This window comes from Triticum aestivum, chromosome 6D (genome assembly GCF_018294505.1).
Source record: "Triticum aestivum cultivar Chinese Spring chromosome 6D, IWGSC CS RefSeq v2.1, whole genome shotgun sequence".
In the NCBI taxonomy this organism is placed as follows: domain Eukaryota; kingdom Viridiplantae; phylum Streptophyta; class Magnoliopsida; order Poales; family Poaceae; genus Triticum; species Triticum aestivum.
Genome location: NC_057811.1, coordinates 469958078 through 469978944, shown reverse-complemented (window position 1 = coordinate 469978944; position 20867 = coordinate 469958078). Strand labels below are relative to the sequence as shown.

Below are 20867 nucleotides of genomic sequence, written 5' to 3'. Positions count from 1 at the left end.
ACTCTGAAAATGGCAGTCAACTTTGACCATGCATGTATGGACTTGGTTGTAGTACAGTTAATTAGTGCTAAACTGCTAATGGTGTGTCTGTATCCTACCGTATGGACACGTTTGACTGTACTCCCTCCGTCCCGAAATATAAGAACGTTTTTCAAGCTAACATAGCTTGAAAAGCGTTCTTATATTATGAGACGGACGGAGTAGTTTTCTTCGACGGGAAGAGGCGGAAAGAATTTTCTGAAAGTGCTTATGATTTTTTTTTTGAAAGAGCAGAGGCAGAAAGAATTTCGCATGACGTTCCTCTCCTACAGTACTTACTGACGTACTCCTTCGTCTCTAAATAGATGATGCCATATAAATTCAGTTGAAAAATCAGTTATTTTAAAATTTGATAAAATATATATAGAATAAATTATTAACAACTACAATGTTGAATAAATACATTATCAAAATGTATCTAATGGTGGATATGCTGATATTGTTTTGGTATTATTTATCTTCATTTGTTTACATATAGGGTTGGTCAAATATAGGAACCATTGACTTTTTGACTTGGTTTATATGCCATCTATTTGGGGACGGAGGGAGCTAGCTTGTGAGTTTAGCATTCTGCTAGGTACGATACTCAATACAGTCACTTTTAGTCTGCATATAAGTTTTCTATAAGTAAAAGTATCTCTAGTTTAGTCAAACAGATAGAAACAAGTATCAACATTCACAATACCTAATAAATACTTATCATTAGATTCATTATGAAACTTAATTTCATATTATATACATTTAGTATTGTAGATGTTGATATGTTTTAACATACATTTGCTTAAACTTTACAAAGTTTGACTTGACACAAATCTTATACGTGGAGTAAAGAGGACCGGAGGGAGTACTAACACACTGCAACTGCTATTCCTAGTTCGTGCATAGGGCTGTTGTCGATGAATGCATACCCCGTGAAGGTTCTTTCGATTTAGGGAATCTTTCGTCCTTATTTATAATTTCCCTTTTGGTTTTACACCTTTTTCCTTCATTTTTTCCTTTTCCTGTTCATTTTCTCTCTTTGCTCCCTTCTAAACTTTATTTTCCTCACTTCTAAAATTCAAGAACGTTTTCTTTTAATTCACAAACATTTTCCCAACATCTGTATATGTTTTAGAAGTGAACAATTGTGAAATACATTTTTTACATGCGTGAATATTTTTCTAGATTGGTAAATATTTTTTAAAATTCATGAGCATTCTGTAGTTCTTGAATTTTCGAAAATTAGTGGACCCTGTTTTTATATTTAAAAATTTAGGAATATTTTTAAACGCATGAATATTTTGAAATTTGAGAACATTTTTGTAATTTATGGTGTTTTTAATTCATGAAGTTTTTAAAATTTAGGATGTAGATTTTTTTTAAATGTATACATTCTTAGTTAGTATTTTTTAAATAAAAAATACATTTTACATTTGAAAAGGACCAAACTAAAAACGTCACTGAATAACCATTCTATTTTCCTCGGAACTGACAAATTTTGTGACGACGAATATGTTATAATATTACAAACACCCAAGTCCCAAGGGCAGATCAATCGACCAAACATGAGGTCTAGAAGTGCAATAAATCAAGAATCTCACCAAGTTGGAGATATCAGTGTTGATTTTTCTTCATTCATGGAGGTAGCAGTGCACGTTTGGCCTTCACCCCACTGCAAGGTTAGATACCACGGAGAAAATATTTCCATACAAAATTAATTGAATTATTACTTGTAGGAATTTCTATGTAGTTTCTCGGATTTTACATCCAATTTTTTTATATCTGCCAATTTCGAGTATAAATAAAGTTACATGTGTTTAGCAAAAAAAAACACAATATGGGGCTTGTCTCTTGGCAGACGGCAAAGGAACTTGTCTCTTTGCCGTCTGCAGGCAGACGGCAAAGTCAGCCGTTAGCCACCTAACGGGGCTAACCTCATTGCTATGCCGTCCAATTACGTTACCATCTGTTTTGCCTGTATAGCAGACGGCAAAGTAGCCCTTTACCGTGGTTTTTTGTGCTGGAAGTGGGGTCGTCTGCCAGCACACGGCAAAGACATTTGCCGTCCATGAACCTGGCCTTTGCCGTCTGCCCTGGCAGACGGCAAAGCACCTGATTCCTGTAGTGTATGTAACGCTCACTACGTCAATTTCCTGCTTTTTCGCACAAGCGAGTCCCCAAGTGGGTTGGCCCATTGCAACACAATGTATCAAGAACATTGTTGAGGAAATCATTAACTGGTAGTTGCTCGGTTGGCTGGCGAGTAAGGGATTAATAGGCAAGTTAATCGACCAATTAATCAATTAATCGGATGATTTATCAGTTTATCCGCTACTCTGTGACCCTATGAGTAGGGACTAATTGGTAACTTAATTGGTTAAGCCGATGAATTCTTGAACATGGATCAAGACCGGCACTTCAGCGACTCGGGTATAGTAGTGTTCTTATTTTCCTACTGTTGAGAAACACAGTAGAAAACAAAAAAATCGTCTTATGATGACAATCCCAGGAACACTATGAGACGCGTAAGAGGTTCAGATTGGATCATTACCAACTTCGAGTTGCAGCGAAAGAAGAGCTGGTGTAGATCGTTGATGAAGTCCCTCGAACCGTTATGAATGATTCCTTGAATCGAAGACCGAAAGCATGACCTCTCTATGGATTGCAGGCGTACACTCTTCATGATCCGACAACGCTTCACCATCTAGAGCTTTGCGTTATCGGAGAACTAGAGGAGGCCGAAGAGAACCTCATGGGGCTTCTCTATTATGAGGAACTAGTGAACTAGAAGTAGATCAAGTCTAGAGCAAGATTATGACTAGTAAGGCAGAGAGGGGGCGCCCAAGACAACGGGAGAAACTTGTCCCTTGGTGGTGCCTGTAACACCTCCGATTTAATCGTACACTAATCATACACGCAAATGTGTACGATCAAGATCAGGGACTCACGGGAAGATATCACAACACAACTCTAGATGCAAATTAAGGTCATACAAGCTTTAATTTATATTATAAGCCAGGGGCCTCGAGGGCTCGAATACATTAGCTCGAATACAAACGAGTCCGCGGAAGCAACAATATCTGAATACAGACATAAGTTAAACAAGTTTGACTTAAGAAGGCTAGCACAAAAGCAACAACGATCGAAAAGGCAAGGCCTCCTGCCTGGGAGCCTCCTATCTACTCCTGGCCGTCGGCGGTTTCCACGTAGTAGTTGGCACCGTCGGGGTAGTAGTAGTCGTTGGTAGCGCGGCATCTGGCTCCTGGGATCTATCATCTGAGCGCAACATCCAGAAAGAAAAAAGAAAGGGAAAAGGTAGCAAAGCAACCGTGAGTACTCATCTGAAGTACTCGCAAGACTTACATCAGATCTATACTAAGTATGCATCAGTATCAAAGGAATGGGCTGTATCTTTGGACTGAACTACAGAAATGCCAGAAAAGGGGGAAACCCTAGCCTATCGAAGACTAGCATCTTCTTGACGCCATCATCTTGCAGTAACAAGAGAGAGTAGAGTAACATAGCATAAGTAATAATTATGTTGTAGCATCCACGCCCAGAGATCCCTTCTCGACTCCCTGCAAGAAAGCAATCCCGGAGTCACATATCCATTTCATGTCTCGGCATCAAGTTCTAGTTGTAAAGATCGGGATACAACTCCAAGTCGTCCTGTTACCGTGGACACGACTATTCGAATAGATTAACTTCACTGCAGGGATGCACCACATTACCCAACACGCTCGAGATCTCTGGCCGGACACACTTTCCTGGGTCAAGCCCGGCCTCGGAAGATCAACATGTTATAGCCCTACCTAGGCTCAACAGAGATGCCAGCACGCCGGTCTACATCCTAAGCGCGCAGGGGTCTTGGGCCCATCGCCCGTTGCACTCATGCATGTTTGCGTACGCGGTCGGTGAGCAGACCTAGCCCCCTTATACAAGCGTAGGCGTTCCAGTCCAACCCGGCGCGCGCCACTCAGTCGATGACGTCTGAAGAGCTTCGGTTGATACTACGAGGTTGGTTGCCCATATCTTGTCCCGCGTGATGGTTAGTGCGTATAGGTCAACGACCAACTCAGATCGAATACCCAATCTCGTTAGTGTCTTGGGAGCGCGTGGGTAATGTTCAATGATCCACGATATGTTGTCATGTTGCCCCGTCTCACGGACTTACGACAAGGGCTAAGAATGTCCGGCTGTGCCACATAGAAAACTCGTGGGTACCCTCCAGGTCAACCTGACTCCACATCACTCGTCACATATCTCTCGCGGGTACCCCTCGGGGCCGATCCGACTTGATCATGGTTCTAGGGGTAACAGTGTGTCCATAACACCAAGGGGGGATCCGAGGAATCACCCTCTATGGATTTCACTCTATGTAACTGTCAAGGTGAACTTAGAGGTATCACCCTCGGGGTCCATACTTGAGGTGTTGCACGACATAGTCGTATCGGGAGTGGTGAAGGAGGAATCACCCTCCGTAGACCAGGACCGATTAACTACACTACATAGACTCATCAGAAGTGCTATACGAGGTATCGCCCTCGGCACTCGATAGTAACCCTGCAGTGTCGTACAACTAAGGGTTGTGATGTGATATGTCAGTCTCTGGACGTCGATCACGTTGATCGAGTCATCGGTCATCAAGCGGGGGCAACTTGGACAAGGTGAGGGGCCACTGGTGGATCACTAACCAACCTATACTAAGCATATAGGATAATCAGGTAAGGTACAAAAGCAGGTTACAAAAAACAAGCTATGCATCAGAATAGGAGCAATCTAATGCAAGCATGAGAGAGAATAGAATAGGCGATATAGGAATGATCAAGGGGGTTTTGCTTGCCTGTAAGCTCCGCGGACAGACTCGGACTCTCGACGGTGAAGTAGTCGATCACCAGATAACCAGTGGTCTCGGGGTCTACCGGAGAAGGAGGGGGAAAAAACAATAAATAACACGCATACAAATACAACAGAAAGCAAGACATGACAGTAGGCTATGCTAAGGGTGACCTAATGCAGTACTATATGTTACAGACGGAGAGATAAAACATCTGGGATGTTTTCCCGGCCTTTGGCATTTTCCAGACAGATGAATTGGAGGGGAAGGATCCATGTTCATCATGCTAGAGGCATGTGATAGATGAACGGATTGCATAATCGGGTTCGTTACATTTTTCTGAGCAACTTTCATATATAAATTATTTTCATCTGACTTACGGATTAATTTATATGAAAATAAAAAGGTAAAAAGGAATCCGATTGTATTTTCATCTGACTTACAGTTCTGGTACACTTAGATTTAAACATTTTCAGGAATTTATTTTAATTCGAAATAAAAAGGAAAAAAGCTAAGTGTACCAGAACTGTACCCAACTGACCAACAGAGAGGCTGACCAGTCAACTGCCCAGTCAGCAGAGGCTGACTGGTGGGCCAGCTACCAAGTTAGCAGGCTGACTGGACAGCCTTATCTGCTGAAACAGTGCGCTGGGCCCACATGTCAGTAACACAGGGATAATTTCACTCTTTAAAATTTAATATTTGATTAATTAGGGGGTAGGACCGACATGTCGGTGGCATATTAGTTGAACTATTTAGCATTTAAAATTGGGAAACGTTTAAAATCGGGGTGCCGGCCGAAGTTCGCTCACAACGCGCGTTACGCTCGTAGACACAACCACGTTGCTCTAGTCCCACGCACCGCTTCCTGCCTCTCACCTTATCTTCTCAAGACGAAGCTCCTCCACTCATTCTGTCCTCCACTCGTTCCATCCTCCTCCATACGCATTCCCTCCTCTGCTTCTTCTTTCTCAAATCACTTCATCCATGGCATCTCATGCTCCACGCAGAGACGGTGCGTACCGCCGTCGATTTTTTGTTGCCATGCTTGGCCCAACCTCTCCCATGTCGCAGTGTAGGCCATGTTCGCCGCCACCGCGGTCTCGCCATGATTTTTTGCTGCATAATTTTTGCTGGAACCGCAATTGGTTTTTGCTGGAACCGCAATTGGTTTTTGCTGGAAGCATCTTTCGTTTTTGCTGCATATTGAGAGGATGGTGGTGCCTTCGCTGTATGATTTTTTGCTACATCCATTTTTTTGCTGGAACCAGAGCTCGACTTTGCTACAATGCTAGGATGGTGGCTGCCATGCATTTTGCTGCATCGTTTTTTTGCTGGAACTAGCAATTGTTTTTGCTACATCCAGCCGAAAGCAGAGCTGGAACTGTTGAGATTTTGTCTAAGACCATTGGCGGCAGCGCATTTTTTGCTGGAACTGTGCCACTTTTTTGCTGGAATAGTTTTTTGTTTATGCTACCACTAGCGAAAACCATTTTTGTTGTTGTTGAAGCATTTTTGCTGAAACCAGCAACCACGGAAGCTACAACCGGTTAACAATTTTGCTACAATGGCGACGGCGGGCGACATCGACAAGCTTTTTTTTGCTGGAACCGATACCCTTTTTTGCTACAACTGGATGACATTTTTGCTGCTACCGGCAATCTAAGGGAGAGTACAGGTTTTTTGCGAGCGAGGAGGAGGAGGTGCTGCGCCCGGTGACCGGCGTGCGCCGGGGATGCGGCGGCCGCCACCGGAGCTGCGACTGTCGTAACGGGGACCTGCAACTACAGGGACAAGCTGCTGCATTCACGGAGCCGGCGAGAAACAAAAGAGACGACAACGGCAATGGCAGCGCGGGCGGCCGTCGAGGGCGGCGACAAGCGAGACATGCCGGGCAGAGCTTCTAGATCGGGCGCGTCGCTCGTCCCTGGCGGTGCGATGGGATTTTTTTTCTCAGAGAACAAGACAGAGAAGGAAGGATAGGAGATCGTACTGTTCTAGTTTTGCAGATCGTACGGTACCAGTGCGATGGCCAAAATTTGGGCCGGCGCACCGGCGCCTATCAGTCGCCTTTAAAATTTATCACAGTTAATTAGGGCCGTGGCTCCCAGTTGGCGGTGGCACAGGGCATAAATATCCCCTGGCTAATGGGTGCCAAGTCAGGCCACCGGCATCTAGCCGCCGGCAGCAACAGAATGCGGCGGAGGCCGCGGGATTCGCTGTAAATGCGCTACGGGGAGCCGTTTTGCGTGCGGCCGGGCGCGTTCGAACGCTGACGACACCGCGTATCCAACGGTGGCAACGACAGCGGCTAGGCCGGTGAGCAATGCCGTCGATGTCGAGCAGAGGCGGCGGCCGAAGTTGGGCGAGCGCGGGACCGGGGCTGCGGGGCATGGCAAGTCTTCCGGAGGGTTGCATTGGGTTCCCGCGGGCGCGTTGAGCACGACCGCAAGCTCGGAAGCGAGCTGCGCGTGCGGTGGCCGCGGTGGCGCCATTTCTGGCGGCAATGAGCTCAGGGATGGGGATTAGAGCTAGCTAGGGGGCGCAATTAACCGAGGGGACAGAGGGGATTAGTAGCGGAGCTCACAGCGAGGTTGATGGCCAGCTAAGCGTGCTCGGGGAGGCTCGGGTGGTGACGAATTGTACGGCGTCGTTCTTCGGTTCCCGTGGTAGAAGACGATGGCGTAGGCGGTGCTCCGGTGCTCCCGAGCTCGTGCGGAGCCTCGTAGACGAAGTGGACAACGGCGGCAGTCCTCCTGGGCGCTTTGGCTAGCCGTGGGGAGGCCGGTGGCCACGTGCACGGCGACGGCGCGGCGGGGGTAGTGCTCAGGTTCAAGGCAGAGAGGGAGAGGGCTCTCTTATCCGCTCCCTGCGGCTGGAGTGGCCAGGGGGAATCGGGCGGCCATGGCGCGCGCGGCCTTTTCCCTGGCGCTTGTGGGAGGTAGGAGAAAGGCCAGCGTAAATGGGCCGGGCCGCCCTATAGCGCCGCTGGGCTGAAGTGCACAGTGCCCGATTCCCTTTTTCTCTTTTCTTTTCTTATTTCTTTAACCCTTTCTATTTTGCAACTATAATTTGACATTTTACAATTATGTGGCACAATTCCATATTTTACAAACGTGTTTGTTAATTAGTTAGTGAATATGTTTTAACATTTTTAATTCACTGTTTTATGAAACTATAATTTGACTTGTTATTTGAATTAGAATTTGACTTTGATTTTTATCAAGTGGCAAATTTGGCTTAGTTAAACTTGATGACATGGCACCATTAGTGTGAGGTCACTGTAGCATGACACTGGGGATGTTACATGCCCCTCCTCATGTATATATAGGTGTACGGAAGAGGAAGCAGCTAACTTGGGGAGGATCCTCCCCTCCCCAAGGGAGAGGAAGTCCATCGCCCAATCCAAGTCGGCCCCCCAAAGCTTGTCCAACAAGCTAGGCGCGGGGGGGGGGGGGGGGGGGGGGGGGGGGTGCATACTCTTATTGGGCCTATATGCCCAATAGCTCTCCCCTATTAAGCCTTATTGATATTTTCTTTAACCCATTGATATTTAATATATTCTAAAAGCCTCCTCATCTATATTAGAACCTTCTATCATTTATTTAACATCTCCGAAAATATTTTCCACCTATACATCAATTCCCGGTATTACCCGATAAACCCCTAAACTCTTCCGGTAACCCCAAAACGCTTCCGGTTTCTCTCGAAACTATCTCTTGTGTTCCTGAAGGAAACTATTTCGAGAATATTTTCTCATAACTCTCACTACACTAACACTCAAAAGATCGTGATTCCCTTAAACATGTGACCCAGTAGGTTCGGTAAAATATAGACATGAATGAAACTGCCTTTTTTCAATGATTAATAACGGAACCATGGACATCCATATTGATCCCTATGAATACACGAATGACATTTGAGCAAACCTTTGGTTAACATATGCTATTCTCTTTGCTTCGCGATTCTTTACAAAACCCATGGTGAGATATATTGGTATCCTCTTGAGTCATTCTCATGCTCATTATACCGGTCTCCTTGTTACCGAATTTTTTCTTCTTTCTTGTTGACATGTTCCGACATCCCTGTGACCCAGTCACCCGTGTCTTGCTAGACGATGATGGATGTCTTCACACCGAGAGGGACCTAAGAATATCTCTCCATTGCCGGGGAGAAAATCATATTCTTGAGCTATCTAGCCCCTTGTCACACTTTCGGATGAACCTGAAAGTTGTCGCTATGATCACCGTGTTACAGATGACGTTTGAGCAACCCAAAATCCAACGTCCTGTATGAAGTGACTACGATACATTCATGGTCTAAGGAACTAAAGCATACATCAATTCTCTGTTGTATATTAATAGACTTGTGATGATTACATCTCAAAGTATAACGAACAAGCTGGGTCGATTCAATATGACTTTTCTTCTAACATCATACTCTCAATGTTCTTTTGGGATTATTGTTACACTTAATAAAATCCCAAAATCCGTAAAACATGATCAACATACAATACTTGAGGTAACCTTAGAGGGAAGTCTAGGAATAAGGTTTTACCGTTTATCACTCCACACGTGCTTATGACTTTTTCTCCGATTCACATGTATTCCAGAATCATGGCAGTTATAGCATAGAATATAAACTTTTAATTATAAACATGAAAATAAATAATACAATATTATTGCCTCTAGGGCATATCTATTTCCAACAGACTCCCACCTGCACTAGAGTCTGTAATCTAATTAGCACATTTTTTTCCTTTTACACCAATGGCAATCCGGTGTTAGTCCATGCGATGCTTGTGGTATAGCCTTCATCCTACTGAATCTGACAAGCTCAGATCCGAGTGTATCTTGCATTATTATGCATCTATCATGCTTTCGCAAGCAGAATTCATGGTTTTTGTGAAATTAGCTTTGTATATATTGAATCACTGGCAGGATCTTTGATTCCTTATACTGAGCTATGGAACCACTATTCAAAACATTGTTCCATTTGGCACAAACCATTTAGAAACCATACCAAGTTCATAAATGAACTTCTAATTCATCACCCTTCATTGTTGCTTTTCAAGCGACAACATACTCCGCCTTTGTTATAGAATTCGCCACAGTAACTTTCTTGGACCAATTCCAACTTGCTATTCCACCAATTGACACAAATCCTTTTAATTTGAAATCAAAAATCATTTGTAGCACTGATGAAGACTTTGTCGATGTAACTATTTACAACGAGCCTGTATTGATGTAACTCCTGACAACAATCTCCTCATTTTTCGTTGCCAGACACATGTTGACTTTCTTATTTTAGTACTTAATGACATTTTACTTTGTCCTATGATCAACAATCTGATCACTCTGGTAACTTTACACGCAACTTACTTGGAGTACTGGACATATCTGGTTGTTTACATACCATGAAATATGATTTAAGTGTGATTAAAATCTCAATTATGTATTTCGCTCATCAGTATTTCAGGATACTCATTCTTTCTTAAAACTCCTTCCACGTGACTTCGCCAATAAATACTCCTTGAAAATTTTCATACTAAACCGCTTTAGTATCTTGTCAATATGTAATTAGCTAACCCCGATTAGGCACTACCATCTCCATAGATTATTATACCTAATACCAAGGCTATATTGCCTAAGTACTTTACTGAAAAAATTAGTTTCAATAAAGTTCTATTTCGTGTCAAGAAATTTATATAATTTCCAATCAATAGTGCGTCATGCACACACAGTGTTTAGAAATATTATCATGCTCCCACTTACATTTTTGTAAACACAAGAATCTTCACTTTCCTCGATGACATCATATTTATTTGACTATTTCATCAGAATGAAGATTCCAGCTCCACTATGCTTGCTTCGATCCCTTATGCAATCTCTTGAAGTTTGCACACTTACTAGCATCCTCGGGATCGACAAAATTACCTTGGAATGTATCATATATACAACCTTGGTTCTATTTCCAGCATATGGGAATCCTTTTGTCACTGCCCTTGTCAATAATAAGTCAGTGTTTCCTCACGTTAGACCCTAGAAGCTGGGGAGGGGATGGCTTATTTTATTTAAAGCTGCCAAAAGAATTGACCCCTAGTGTATCGTGTTGTTGGCAATAGCAGCTCTGTCACTCATGGTATCATTTCCTTCTCCCACCCTGCAATGTGTAGAGTATAGGTGGCTGTAAATTCAAGAATGTTCAGCCAATTATGCGCCAAAGGCACACCAAGCCTCCAGGCGCCGCCTTCTCCCTCCTCCATAAGTGTTTCCCAATGCGCATCTTGTACTCTCTAGTTCTCTTGGCGGTTCTCCGTGCTGCCTCACAAAGTGATGCTATACCCTTAGTATAGTATGCATGCATACCTCAGAGGCACCATCTACTTCGATGCTACATCGAAGGATAGTCCGGAGAAATCCTTGCGGCAAGGGGTATAAGTATAACCTGGCTACGGAAATCGGCGCGCTTCACTAACAATTTGCACTATCTCCGTAGTGTTCTAGCTGTTGTGACAGTGATCGTTACCCACCTCTTCATAGTGTTCCTAGGTGTGATCGTTCACGGCAAATTTTTAGTTGCGCAGTATGTTCCCCTTCATAATCCTAAAACAATAATTATTTTAAAATAGAGGGAGTATTTAGTAGGATGTGATCGACACCTCCGTCTTACCAATTCTGAATTTGATAAGCTAAAAAAACCCCCAATAATTAAATTCATTAAGTTGAGCACACAATAATTCTTCTTCGATGCAACGGAGACATATTTGAGCACAGCAAGATAATTATGATGTCAATATCAATAATACAAGATTTATAGGATCTCCATATTGTTGTACAAACAACTTCCATAAGAGGAAAGGATGAAAACCAAAATGCCACAATGCAATAAAATGAAAGAATAAATACAACAATGGGGAAAATCAAATTTAGAAACAACATTACGAGAGGTAACCAAAATAAACATCAATGGACACACGAAAAAGTCGTGAGCTTATTCGCCAATCTCAACGTGAAACGGGTCAATAGGTTCAGTGTGAGTTGACGACGCCACATTTCCTTCTGATCTCACCATTGAGATTGGTCTTGACGTCGATGGCGCCCATCCTTACCATTGCTTCCTTGAACTTCTCCTCCCACACACCATTGTCCTTGGCATTGGCACGCACCGCTGCACTTGTATCATCTGCCATCATGAGCGCGGCATCCGAACTGAAGAGCACCTCGTGGCTAAGCACGTTCTTGTAGTATTTGTTGTCGACCTTGTTAGGGGTCTTGATATCCTGCACCACGGTGTTGTCAGTTCCTGTGTCTGACTTGCATTGCTCGCGGAGAGAACTCATTAGCGTGGGGTCCATGTCAGAGGTGCTTGGGTTGAGGCGGTCGGAGAAGGATGAGGTGAAGGACGAGCAATGGGAGATTCCAATTGTGTGTGCACCAGAGAGTGTGACCATCTCATCAGCAGTCAGCCCCTTGGAGGCGAAGTTGGCCTTGAGCTGGTCCACGGTGGCGAAGGGTGGTGGCAGATTGGGGAGTGTCTCATTAATGAAGGAAACAAGTCCATCGTAACGGCCAGCTGGCATGTCGAAGTAGACCTTCTTGTTGCTTAGGAAGTAGGTGGCATCGCGCCCGGCGAAGGCCACAACATCAGCACACGAGACGACGTCGCTCCCACACTCCTTCTCGATTCTAGCCTTGGCGGCATCGATCACCTCGAAGCCACGCAGGCTCAGGTTCGGGATGCCAAACTTCTCTGTTGGGCTGTTGGGGTCCACTTGATCGAGAAGCACGGAGGCATCACAACCCTACAAATAAACCATTATACACCACACTCACATCAGCCTACGTACATTTCATGACACAATAAACATTTATACTGTACATGTGAAGGTTCTAGTGTTAAAAAATCTTACCCTGACGAAGCAGTCGTGGAAGAAGAGACGTATGAGTCCAGCCATGATACCGGCGTTGGCATCCCGCACAACTTCCCTTACGATGTCTTCCGCGCGAGGGCATGACTTCTTGTAGTAGCCGACCGCGAGTCCTTCGGTGGGTGGGCTCGGGGTGGGCGGTGGAGGGCTAGGTGTGCTCGGGGTGTATGGGGGCGGAGGACTAGGGGTAGCTGGGGTGGGCGGTGGTGGGCTAGGTGTGCCCGGGGTGTATGGGGGCGGAGGACTTGGGGTAGCTGGGGTGGGCGGTGGAGGGCTAGGTGTGCTCGGGGTGTATGGCGGTGGGGGACTGGGTGTTGCAGGGGTGGGTGGCGGAGGACTGGGTGTGCTAGGGGTATATGGCGGCGGAGGACTAGGTGTGCTCGGCGTGGACGGGACCGGGGTGGGATAGCCGTACCCTGCTTGGCAGGTACGCGCCGTGCAGCCGAGCAGCGCGATGAGAGCCAGGCCGGCGGCGATCTTCGCCATGGTGGTCGCTAGCTCGGGGGGCTGTTCCTGGTGTTTGTGGTGATCAGCTTGGGTGATGACTGATGAGAATACACGCTGCTCTGCGTGCTATTTATAGCTAGCTAGCTCCAAAGGGGAGAGCCAGGGCTCTGGATGACAATCGTGCGAGGAATGTTGCCGGAAGAGGCAAGTGGGAAGCGAACGTGGGGTGCACAATGGCGATACAGCTCAAGCAGTTGACATTCCTGCCGCTGCTCCAGCACATTAGACTGGCCGACAAGGCGGTGATTAATCCGGGAATGTTTTGCTATTGCACCGTGTACGGCGAGGGTGATTATTGAAGAGGGAGGTGAATAGGAAACTCACGACTTGGAGCAGCGGTGAGTAGTGGGGAGCTGCTGCCATGGATATGGGCTGCAAACTAACGCACGGCCGGAATGTCAAAGCTCAACGAACCGACAGTTAACGGCTAGCTCGATCAAGCAGTTGACATTCCGTCCTCGGTGTGAGTTGAACAGCTAGCTGCTGCTCCGGTGCATCCACTATGCCGGACGACAGGCCGATGACTAGCTCGATTGGTGAATGAGCACACGTTTGAGAGGATTATTAGCACACGTTGGGTATTGCGCGGTTCGTGTAGTGCTAACTGCTGAGTGATTGATCTGCATTACACAACTCTTATATAACTCTGAAAATGGCAGTCAACTTCGATCATGTAAGGACAGTTAGTTGTAGTGCTAAACTGCTAATGGTGTGTCTGTATCCTATCGTAGAACAGTTAGTTGTAGTTTTCTTCCACGGGAAGGGGCAGAAAGAATTTTTGGAAGTGCTTATGATTTATTTATTTTGAAAGTGCAGAGGCAGAAAGAATTTTGCATGACGTTCCTCTCCTACAGTACTTACTGACGTACTCCTTCGTGTCTAAATAGATGATGACATATAATTCAGTTGAAAAAAAAATTACTTTAAAATTTGATAAAATATATAGAAGAAATTATTAACTACTACAATGTTGAATAAATACTGTATGAAAATATATCTAATGGTGGATATACTGATATTGTTTTCTTATTATTTATTTTCATTTATTTACATGTAGGCTTGGTCAAATTTAGAAACCATTGACTTTTTGACTTGGTTTATACTCCATCTATTTGGAGGGAGCTAGCTTGTGAGTTTAGCATTCAGCTTGGTGCGATACTCACTTTTAGTCTGCATATAAGTTTTCTCTAAGTAAAAGTATCTCTAGTTTGACCAAACTTATAGAAAAATATCAAGATTCACAATACCTAATAAATACTTATCATTACATGTTGATATCTTAATATAAATTTGCTCAACCTTTACAAAGTTTGACTTGATACAAATCTTATACGCGGAGTAAAAACGACCGGAGGGAGTACTAACACACTGCAACTACTATTCCTGGTTCGTGCATAGGGCTGTTGTCGATCAACGCACACCCCGTGAAGGTTCTTCCGATTTAGGGAATCTTTCGTCCTTTTTTGTAATTTCTCTGTTGGTTTAACCCCTTTTTTCCTTCTTCATTTTCCTTTTTCCTGTTGATTTCCTCTTCTTTTTTTCCTCCTAAACTTTATTTTCCTCACTTGTAAAATTCATAAACTTTTTATTTAAAATTCATAAACATTTTTTAGAAGTGAACAATTGTCAAATTCATGAAAAAAAATATATGCCTAAATATTTTTGTAGATTCATAATTTTTAAAAAAGTATTATGAACACTTTTTAGTTCTTGAATTTTCAAAAATTAGTGGACCCTGTTTTTGTTTTATAAGAATATTTTTAAAATTCATGAATATTTCAATATTTGAGAACTTTTTTATAATTTGTGATATTTTTAATTCATGAAGTTTTTAAAATTTAGTATGTAGTTTTTTTTAAAGTGTACATTCTGAGTTAGTATTTAAAAAAATAAAAAATACACTTTACATTAGAAAAGGCCCAAACTAAAAACCTCGTTGAATAACCATTCTGTCTCCCTTGGAACTGACAAATTTTGTTATGATGAAAATGTTATAATATTACAAACACCCAACGGCAGATCAATCGACCGAACATGATTTTCAGGGAATCGGATCCTCTAACATAGAGAAGGAAAGTCACGGTGCTACAGTGCTAGCCTAGTGTAAAATGAAGAAGAGAAGTTAGAGACTGTTAGTAGGTAGTGAGCAGATTGTTTACGGTTGGTATTTACTGTAGATATAAATAATTTAAATTAATTTTATTTCACCATCAATTTGCTTGTATGTAATTACTATAAATGTACAGAGTAGATCATCAATGTACAAATTAATTTAAATCGTTTTAGACATAATCGTATGGATAGAAAGGAGGGAAGTTAGAGTCTTGTAGCTTTTCTAACTTTTTTTCTCAATGTTAGAGGATCCGGTTCCGATGTCCAAAAGTGCGTTAAAACAGTACGTCATGAAGAGCGGTTATGCCATCTCCAGAACAGTGGCTGTGGCGCGGTAGACTTCAAGGTTGTATCCATACGAACATAAATGTCGTCTGGTCCACTCTGGACGTATAGCACGACATTTCTGCGGATGCGGGCGATTAACGTGTGTCAGGTATTGCGAACGGGGCTATAATAAGTATCAATCATGACGCGCGCACGGGATTTCGGCATTGCGTGGCCGCATGTCCCAAAAATCAGCATCCTTGTGCGAGTCATCAAATCAACCCCTCTACGAATTCTAATAGTTTTGCAAAGTTAATACAAAGTTGAGATATATATTTTGAAACGAAGGGAGTACTCGTGAACACATATTTCTTTCAGTGGTAAGAGTTATTTTACGCGAACAGATATTCTGCACTGTGTTACCTGGGCCTGTATAGCTCATAGATATAGAGACACATAGTTCGCTATTAGCATGTCCAAGGCCTGTTGGGTCAATCTCTTTTCTGCTTCGGCCCAACACTTTATTAGGTGGCCATAACCGAGAGCAACTAATTAACGAGCGCTCCTTCGGGAGCCTTACAACGATCAGCGCCACTTGGCGTGCTCTCAGCCGCCCGTCACGTATCGTGCTCTGGACACTCCCTCCGGATTTCGTTTTTTTATTTTTCTGCACACCTTTTCGGCTTTTTAAACGGTTTTTCCTGGGTTTTTTTTACGTTTCGGTTTTCCACCGGTCTTCCTTAACTTTCGTACAAAAAAAATTAGGGAAAACAAATTTTTTTGCGCGAAAAAACGCGTTTCCATTTTTTCCTTTCGCGAGAGGCATGGTTTTGCTTCCGCGAGAGGCACGGTTTTCCTGAGTCACGGCCGTGCCACTCGGAAACGGAAAAAATGCATTTTCTGATTTTTTCCTTCCGCGAGAGGCACGGTTTTGCTTCCGAGAGAGGCGCGGTTGTGCTTTCGCGAGAGGCACGGCCGTGCCTCTCGAAAACGGAAAAAACGTTTTCTATACATTTTCCTTCCGAGAGAGGCACGGTTTTGCTTCCGCGAGAGGCACGGCCGTGCCTCTCGGAAACGAAAAAATACGCGTTTTCTGTTTTTTTTTCCTTCTGAGAGAGGCACGGTTTTGCTTCCGCGAGAGGCACGGCCGTGCCCTCGGAAACGAAAAAGGTACGCGTTTTCTGTTTTTTTTCTTCTGAGAGAGGCATGGTTTTGCTTCCGTGAGAGGCACGATTGTGCTTTCACGAGAGGCACGACCGTGCCTCTCGAAAACAAAAAAAAAACACGTTTTCCGTTTTTTTTGTGAGAAGCACGGTTGTGCTTTCACGAGAGGCACGGCCGTGCCTCCTCGGAAATGGAAAAAAAACACGTTTTCTCTTCTTTTTTTTCCTTCCGTGAGAGGCATGGTTTTGCTTCCGCGAGAGGTACGGTTGTGATTTCGCGAGAAGCACGGGCGTGCCTCTTTCGGAAAGGAAAAAAAATTCTGAACCATAATATTCGGGTGTGCAAAGTTCACACGACTGAAGGTGAGTCTTCGTGTTTAATTTCTAAACATCACGAAGGATATGCTAATCGTTTAATTACTGAACATCACGAAGATAAAGGTGTTCAACATTTGCTTCTCACATTGTCTCGCAACCTGAGACCTTGTTTTGTGACAATTCACAGCCACGCTAGCTTACTCCCAGATCTAAATCTTTCGTGTGATGTGCTGTCTGCACCGATCACAAGGGTTGTTCCAAATAGGGTTACCTTTGGATGAGAGAAAAGTGGAAGAATTTATTACAATGGGGTCGTTTTTACATGTAAGTGAGCTTATGAAAAACGAAAAGATGGGATTTTTTTTTTGACGATGGGATTGTTTAGCACTGTATGAAACGATCTACATTAGCTGAACATGCATGAAGGCTAATCTTATGGCAGAATTTGATTTGTCATTCTCTATTCATGGTATGTGTGAATGCTTACCAAAAGGGCTGTTAGACAACGCAGAGGTGGATCGAACCTTCTTACATGCCAAGCCAGAATGATGCCAATACGGTTCATTCATCATGTTTTTCATGGAAACCATATATAGGACATATGAAGCTTCGGATTTCTTTATCAGTCAAGCTCCCAAGATTCTTCGCCGTGTTTTCAATGGGAACTCTGTGAAGAACTGGATTTAAAAAATGACTCGAACTAACAATGGCGCTTTGCATTGCCCACTCCACTACTCACATGCACGACAGCGCAAGTGCATGTTTAGATAACAATGAAGGTCTTAACCATCAAGGCTTGAAATGAATAGCATACCTCAAAAATTATTTATTTTTCCCAAAACCTTATATATACTGAGCCATGCTTGCTATAACCTCACATTTCAGTTCACAAGCCAGAACAATGGCTTTAACTACCCTGGATCATTCTTAACTTGATGAGAAATTCCTGAAAATTTGTAACTCCCATAGTGATATGGACTAGTTAGGCCTCTTAACTGTAACAGATTCAAAACTGAACTACACTGAAACTGACAACACGAAAACCAATCAAAAATGTGTAACTCCCATAATCCTTAACCAAATTTAGAGTATAAGCACTGTAAGAAAAGATCAAACAAAACACTACAACTTTATCCACTTTCCCTGTACAGATTTTGCCTCTACAGTATTTTAAAAGGCCAATCAACAAATACTATTGTAACTGAAACTGTGGCAGCCTGCGGGATAGAGAGTGCATAAGGGAGGAGCCGAGGATGAAGGGGAATGGACGCGAGCCGAGTTAACAGGATTCTATAAAAATTAGGGTCCGGATCAAGAATAAGGAGACGCACGTAGTATATAATCCGAGTCTACGATTTATCGGTATGGTTCTTGCAGACTTGTGTTGCTGAGCCGCGTCTGCATCGCAATTTGACTATCTTGAAGAATGGAAAATACATTAGAGACTCGTCTGGTGTAAACGGTCTCTGATATGTCATTAGAGACATGTTTTAAATCAGTGCCTCCAAACATGGTGTCTTCTTTGTTAGTTTCTTATATAGTGATTGCAGCAGAAAAAATATGACGAAAAAGAATAGAAACTTACCTAAACATGTAATATTATGTGGAATAGGTGAAGAGCAGGTTTCCATCGCGTAAATTGCAGTAAGACGACGTATTTATCTACTATTGCAACGAAATTGAAACATCGTACAAGGTCATATTTTTTGCAGTGAACCAGCCACTAGCCGTGCATTGTTTCACCTACTCACTGGCGAGCAAAACTTGTTGGCAGATACACTAGATATCAATCAAGAATCGCATTTAGTTTGTCTATCTATTATTGTTTGTAGTCTATCTTTGGTGTTTTGGCGAGTAAAACACTCGAAGCTCCTTGCAAAAGTAGGACAAGTTTGCTGTTTTGTCGAGTAGTAAAGACAGCCATCTGTCGCTACGATAGTGCTGCGAGAAGCATCTTCTTTTTGTCTCCCAATTTGGGTGGCCGTAGGCACTAGTTGGCATCACCTTCCACAGTTAACTAATTGCGGTTTCTGAGAACCAGTAACTGTTACTACCTATTTTGATCATGTGTGGCAGTCGGTCTCGTAAATCGGTATGCCGTTTTTCGAAGAGGGCGAAACAAAGAGAGGAGGTGGGGTTCCATCATCACCGTAAAGATTGAAGGACCTATAACTTCACGATACCGAAAAGAGAGGCGCACCGTGTATTTTGGTGGTCACTCAGCTCGTTCAAGGAAGCCATGCATATGGTCTCCTCGAGAACAAGTGGAAGCTGCATGAACTCTTGCACGCATATTGGTTCTCCTATGGACCTAACCCAGGTTTGGACATGACCGGACGGTTCCTACCTGGTAGAGGTCCCAAAGGCGTGAAGCATTCATGCTGTTTTGGCACTGTAATATTGTTGGCCATTGAAAACTCGTGAGGAAGCGCGGAATTCATGCTGCTGTTGGGGCAGGTGAGTGACTGCATGTAAGACATTATGAGTACTATAAAACGCGCGAGCAGACTAATGTTTCGATCATATGTGCTTACAAAATCTCAAACCATAAAAGTTCTTAGGTGCATGAGCATCTTGGTAACCCTTGTTGCTATAGCTCAGGAAACCTTTTTGCGCAAACGCCCTCAAGATTGTTGGCATGGGTGAACCAGGGAGCATCGTCTCCCGGTAGTATTCTTTAGGCCAACCTTGTCTGGCCATCCTTGGGTACAATGTTACATCAAGCTACAGCCAAACAAGTGCACTAATAATTTGGTAGTGTCAACTGCATTTTTGAAGGAGAATGAGATAGTGGAGGCAACCAAGATGTTGCGCGAACACCCTCAAGATTGATGGCATGGGTGAACCAGGGAGCATCGTCTCCCAGTAGTACTCTTTAGACCAACCTTGTCTGGCCAGCCTTGGGTACAACATTTACATCAAGCTACAGCCAAACAAGTGCACTAATAGTTTGGTAGTGTCGACTGCGTTCTTGAAGGAGAATGAGATGGAGGCAACCAAGATGAAGAAAACTTATGGAATTATCTGTCACTATTTACCATATGGAAACCTTGTCTTTGGCAAGAAATAAGCACCATCAGTCGACTACAAATCATATTTAAGTAAAGTCCAAAAACTATAAGACTCGTGTATTGTGGCCTTGGAAGCATAGCTTTTTTTAGGGAGCAATGGAAGCATAGCTAAATTGTATGTGTGTACGATAGTGTCGCTTCTCGTTTGTGTTTACTTACCGTGTGTTGTGGAAAAAATGTAACACCGTCAATGTACAACAGTGTGTACTGTGCTAAGCTCCATTATATGTCCACGTAAATATCCAAGGAATGATTATAACTTGGAGGTCTGTGTACTACTCCCTCTCTTCCGGCTTAGAGCATGGTTAACAGTATAGCCCATGTTGTCTATATGATCTTGCTGCATCATCTATAGCTAAGCTTATAGCCAGCAAGTATAATAGTGACATATAAATATGTACTACTTTGTTGATACATGGTCCACCTTCCTCTCTCACAAAGTGTTTAGGAGCGCGTGATACAGCCGGTTGTTAATCAGTACCACACTTCTCTTCTCTCTCCCCCAACTCGATAAAAGTATAATATTTAAAGTCTTACAGCCTGCCTATGTCACCCTATTATACTTGCTCTTAGAGGGATCAAATTTGAAATCTCATCAACCAAGGTAGATTGTGAGTGGATGGCACGAGTTTTTTGGATGAAAA

General features: G+C 43.5%; 1 protein-coding gene across 1 annotated transcript; it reads right to left on the bottom strand.

Moving 5' to 3' along the window:
• Nucleotides 1–11618: 11618 nt before the first annotated feature.
• On the bottom strand, nt 11619–13317 carry LOC123142071 (peroxidase 2). The gene is made up of 2 exons (XM_044561095.1): nt 12768–13317; nt 11619–12659 (listed from the first exon to the last, which is right to left on the bottom strand). Exons 1-2 carry the CDS (start codon nt 13269–13271, stop codon nt 11886–11888), a joined length of 1278 nt encoding a protein of 425 aa, XP_044417030.1. The 5' UTR covers nt 13272–13317; the 3' UTR covers nt 11619–11885.
• Nucleotides 13318–20867: the final 7550 nt, after the last annotated feature.

Bases quoted from the DNA above. Each gene is read 5' to 3' on its own strand.
- LOC123142071 (XM_044561095.1), bottom strand. From the start codon at position 13,271: ATGGCGAAGATCGCCGCCGGCCTGGCTCTCATCGCGCTGCTCGGCTGC. The intron at 12,660-12,767 runs GTAAGATTTTTT...GTTTATTTGTAG, and splicing joins TCCACGACTGCTTCGTCAGG to GGTTGTGATGCCTCCGTGCT.